General features: G+C 48.8%; 1 protein-coding gene across 4 annotated transcripts in view; it reads right to left on the reverse strand.

The window, feature by feature from the left end:
- Nucleotides 1-3,957, reverse strand: part of Hectd1 (HECT domain E3 ubiquitin protein ligase 1) — an 89,160-nt gene extending 85,203 nt beyond the window's left edge. For 2 of the 4 annotated variants that reach the window (XM_031357416.1, XM_031357418.1), the window contains exons 1-2: nucleotides 3,629-3,941; nucleotides 1,941-2,102 (exon numbers count right to left, since the gene is read on the reverse strand). In XM_031357416.1, coding sequence (XP_031213276.1) covers nucleotides 1,941-2,080 — 140 coding nt within the window. In that variant the 5' untranslated portion in view covers nucleotides 2,081-2,102; nucleotides 3,629-3,941. Of the gene's footprint in view, nucleotides 1-1,940; nucleotides 2,103-3,628 lie in introns of all 4 variants that reach the window. The other 2 variants (XM_031357415.1, XM_031357417.1) reach the window with 2 other exon arrangements.
- Between the last annotated feature and the right edge of the window lie 1,284 nt (nucleotides 3,958-5,241).

Consider the following 5,241-nt stretch of genomic DNA (forward strand, 5'->3'; position numbering starts at 1 on the left):
CCTGGTCTACAGAGTGAGTTTCAGGACAGCCAGGGCTACACAGAGAAACCCTGTCTCGAAAAAAAACAGAAAACAAAAAACAAAAAAAACAAAACAAACAAAGTTCTTTATGTATACTCATATACATAAAACATTCTTTTTTTAAACAAGAAAGACATCTACTGATAAAAAGGAATTAAACAAACCATTGTGATGTGGATGCTGGTTTACAAGAACTGTTATCAAGTCTATGTATGGGAAGATGCTAGAGATGTTAAGAGAACAACTTACCAGAGCTGGCTCTCTGCTTCTACAAACACAGGTTCCGGGCACTAACCTACATCCTCAGCCTTATGGTAACATCCTCTACCTGGGGAGCCACCTCCGTAGTAGACACCCTTACTTTGATTATGAGACAAGGCCTCATATAGCTCAGTCTGGCCTGGACCGTACTATGTAGTCAAAGATGGCCTTTAACTACGCTCCTTCTACCTCCACCTCCCAAGTGCTGAGGTTAAAGGCATGAGCCATATCTAGCCAAAATAATACTGTTTTAACAAAAATACAAACTATTACTTAAAAATCAGAAGAGAGAACACTGAAAAAACAATATAGATTTAGCAAGTAATATAGTCTATTTCCACCTCAAAGGCATTAATTATACCAAGCTTTAAGCCAATATTGCAAATATATTTTAATTACCTCTAAAGAGCATTAAAGCACATATAAGATGTTTTAATGACTTATTGGAATTCACAACCGTAAATATAAACGAACTCAGAAGAATGTTTATCCTTGCCGGGCGGTGGTGGTGCATGCCTTTAATCCCAACACTTGGGAGGCAGAGGCAGGCGGATTTCTGAGTTCGAGGCCAGCCTAGTCTACAGAGTTCCAGGACAGCCAAGGCTACACAGAGAAACCCTGTCTCCAAAAACCAACCAACCAAACAAAAACAAAATAAACAAACAAACAAGCAAAAAGAATGTTTACTGCCAGGCGTGGTGGTGCACGCCTTTAATCCCAGCACTTGGGAGGCAGAGGCAGGTGGATTTCTGAGTTTGAGGCCAGCCTGGTCTACAGAGTGAGCTCAAAAAACCAAAAAAAAAAAAAAAAAGAATGTTTACCCTTTACTGAACCAGACCTAAGTGGCCTAGCAAGCAGAGACATGTCTTTTCTGTTTTTATGCAAACTCTGTCATCATCTCTGAACACAACTGGTTAAACTCTCCAAATCTGGATGGTGAGATGGCTCCACTGGTCAAGGTGCTTACCGCCAAGCCTGAGAACCTGAGTTCAATCCTGGGACCCACATGCTAACCCACATGCTAACCAGTTGAGAAACCAACTCCCAAAAGTTGTCCTCTGATTTCCACGTGCACACCATGGCACAGACGTGCATGTACACACCACACACACACAATACACACACACATACATATGGCACAGTCGTGTGTGTACACACCACATACCACACACACACACAAATAAAAATATAATTTCAAAGCTTCTGTACTTCAAAAAGTATAATATACACATATATATCCTCCAAAATGAAATTTATAAACTGAAAAGTTATTTTAAAAAATAACAAAAGCAATAACATATGAAAACCAAAGAAACAAGCAGCTCTAATCCTATTCTCCAAGTCATATAATATAGAAACAGCTTTAAAGAAGATAAACATTTATAATCTTTTTAATTTATGACATGGTTCACAACTGACTCAACCAAGCTCTGGGTTAGTATTAGGATTCCTAATCCACACTCATTGAACAAATATGTATTTACATAATCACGATTATCATTACTCGGGTTCCATTAATCACAGACAACTACAGAAATGTCTAAGGGATATTTTAAGGTTCCCTAGCAAAGTTTTCACACAAACCGAAGTCAGCAAATGGCTGGAAACAGACGTCAGCACAGTGGCCCTGGAGGAAGGTGATGGAGGAATGCACTTACGTTTCAAAACACCGATCCACATTGTCAGACATCAAAAGCAGCATGCAGAGTTGTTCCAGGGCTATTAGCTGCATGTCCCTTTCATCTCCCTGTCCCATCTGCAGCCATTCCAGCAACGTATCAGGATCCACATCTGCCATGGTCTTTAAAATGCCCCTTTGCCTAAATTGAAAAAGGGAAAAGGATTTTTCAAACATTTGCTCAGAACGGATCAGCCTGTATATAGACTTTTCTTGTACATCTGTTAGAACCAAGTTTCTGTATGGTCCTCAAGACACAAAACACACACACACACACACACACACATGTGTATATGTATATACATACAGAGCTATTCTCTGATTTCCATATTGCACTGTGGCATGCACACTCACACATACGTGCACACAAAATAAGTAAATATACATTTTTTTAAAAAAAAAGCTTTCTAAACTGCCAAGTATTACTTCAAAAAGTATGCTATATATGCAGCAGGTTTAGACATCCCTCTGCTTCATGGGTTTAACACAGATACACTAAACACAAAACAATTTAACACAGGAATATATGCTGGTTAGGTTGCTAGTTAACTAGAAACCAGAGCTGTCTTGGTCAAACACTATGAAACAAGTTTTGGATCCCAGTACTGTTATCACCAATGTCTGTGCCAAAAGGCCAAAGAAAATCTACAAAAAAGTTCTTTTGCAAGTGAACTTCTCCCTGCAACCTCCCCCCCCAAGCCCCGCTTCAGAAAAGGGTCAGATCCAGTAGTTTTAAAGACCACGCTTTCCGATCCAATTCTTCTTCGAATTGAATTTCTCTTCTCACAAATTTTGAATTCTCAAACTTATTCCTAAACATGTCCAAAACAAACAGTAATTTAGATATGAAATCTACCTGGGGCGGGGGTGGGGGGGGGAGAATACTGATAAGAACTTCTGGCAATCTTGGCAAATGTTCTTAAAACTTTTTTTTTTGGTTCTGATGCTAAGTAAATGCAACTAACAGGTTACACACACACACACACACACACACACACACACACGGTGACAGGGTGACATTCTTTCTCGGCTCCCATAGGCTGGGGCAGTTTTTATTTTAAAAATTTCGAGAAGTCGTCTAGGCAGGCGAGTCATTACAAAAGGTCCTAGGTGCCTGACCAAAGGACAGCTCCGGGTCCCACGCAATCCACCTGCCGGTGTGGGAACTTAGAGGCGGGTCGCGGTGGGCAGCCATCGGCCGCGCCCGGCGGGGCTGCCCCAAGGTCCTCGGCCTGACTAAGGCCGGGGCCGCGACGCTGACACCCAACCTGCCTAAGTTAGCTACCTGCCTCCGGGCGGAGGGCGAAGTTCTAGAGAAGCAGCAAGCCTACGAGCTCGAGAGGAAGCCGCCGCCGAGCGGCCGGGCTGCGGGTCTCCCGGAACTCGGGAGGCCCAGCGGGACGTCCCCGGTCCCCGCCGGGCAGCTGAACCTCACCAAGGACAAGGGGAGCGTAGCCGGAGCTCCGGAGCCAGCAAGCCAAGCCCCGTAGGGCCCGGAGAAGGGAACAAAGGGCCCGAGACGCAGAGGCGACGGCGGACGACCGACCTCACCGCGCCGGGGTCCAGCTCCGCGCCCGCCGCTGGACTCGGCGGCCCGGGATCCTCGCGCAGGCCCAGCCTGCCGACGGCGCCCGGCGCCCCCGCCTACCCTTTACCGCAGGCTCTTACCCTGGCTCTCCGTACCAAACAGCTCCCGTCCAGCTCCAAGCAGGCCGCGGGCAGAGCCTGGCCCGGCCGCGGCCCTCGAGTTCCCAGGAAACTGCAGGCCGCGCAGGTCGAGCCGGGCAGGCGGCACAGGAAAAGCCGTGTCTCGTCCCTCCCCTTCCTCCTCGGGCACCCGGTGACGAGGAAGCGAGAGGCTCCCCCGAGCGGCGGCAGCCAGCGCGGGTCTCGACCCCAGCACGCGGCTCCTCAGACCCTGCGGTTCAAAGCCGGGTCCTCGCGGAGCTGCCGGCGGCGGCGGGGAGAGGCCGCGTCCATCGCCAGGCGGGCGGAGGCAGGAGAAGGGGTCGGCCGAGCGCCGCCGGGCGGGGAGGCTGGTGAAGGCCGCGCCGGCGGAGGCGGAGCGAATGCCTCCCAGCCGCCCTGCCCGCGGCCACCTGGGGCGCTGCGGAGGCCGACCCCGCGGCACGGGGCGACGACGGGGGCGCCGGGCTCCCTCGGCGGTCGGCTACGGCTCTCCTCGGCCAGGCCTCCCGGCGCCCGAGTCGCCGCGCTGTCAATCCGCGCGCGCCGCCAGCAGCTGGTTCGCGCACGCTCCGCCCGTCTCGCCCGGAGTACTGCGGAACGGAGGCCACCGACTCGCAGGCGCTCGCCCCTCCGGTCACTCCCCTCCTCCGGATTTGTGAGGAGGATCGCCCAGCGGTTTACCGGGACACTTAACTACGAGCCTCGGAATTCCGTGTGCGCTGGCCAGCCGGGCGTTATCGCCTCGGTGCAGATGGGAGAACGAAGGCTGCAGGAACTCGTGCTTCCTGGCTGCCCACCTTGGAGTCCCGGGAAGCAGCAAGCACCCAGGACTTGAACACGTTTGCCCTCGGCTTGTCGTCACTAATAATTCCCGTAGTTATCCCCGTCAAACTTTTATTTCATGGGCATTGAAAATAATCAAATGCTAGCCGTTGCTAGTGGAGTCCTCCTGTAACCGTGACACTAGAGAACAGGAGGCTGGAGTTCAAGGCCATCCTTGGCTACCTAAGGAGGTCGAGACTTGTCTGGGCTGCGGGGCGGCGCCGGTGGTGATGAAGAAGGAGCAGCAAAGAGAGAGAGAAATGAACTCTCATTTATTCATTCTTTGAACAACAACAACAAAAATAGCAGTAGATACCTAATTTTAGAAAGAAACTGGGTATGCAAAGACCGAGGCGAGCAGTTTTCAACATTAGATTAACCCGGAGAAAATTTTCTTTAGAAGAGTTTTAGATCCACAGCAAACTGAACAGAAAGTACAGAGAATAAGTTAGGGCTGCTTTGTTCTATATAATGTGTTCCTGGCCAGGTAGGGCTAAGGACAGAGAGAGTTCGCACTGATCTCTTTGTTTATGGTTTTGCCCTTTCCAAAATACCGCGTATAGTTGGAATCATACTGTACATACGAGCCCTTCCAGAAGGTCTTTTTAAATTCACTAACACTCTTTAAGCATCCTCTTGGACTTCTTATAGCTTGGTAGCTCATTTATTTGGTGTTTTGTTGTACTGAATTTTTTTATTTGGTTTTGGTTTTGCTCTTTGTTTTTCTTTTGTTTGTTTTGAAATGGGCATGCTTATGTAACCCTGGCTGG

Source organism: Mastomys coucha, unplaced genomic scaffold (genome assembly GCF_008632895.1).
Source record: "Mastomys coucha isolate ucsf_1 unplaced genomic scaffold, UCSF_Mcou_1 pScaffold6, whole genome shotgun sequence".
NCBI lineage: Eukaryota > Metazoa > Chordata > Mammalia > Rodentia > Muridae > Mastomys > Mastomys coucha.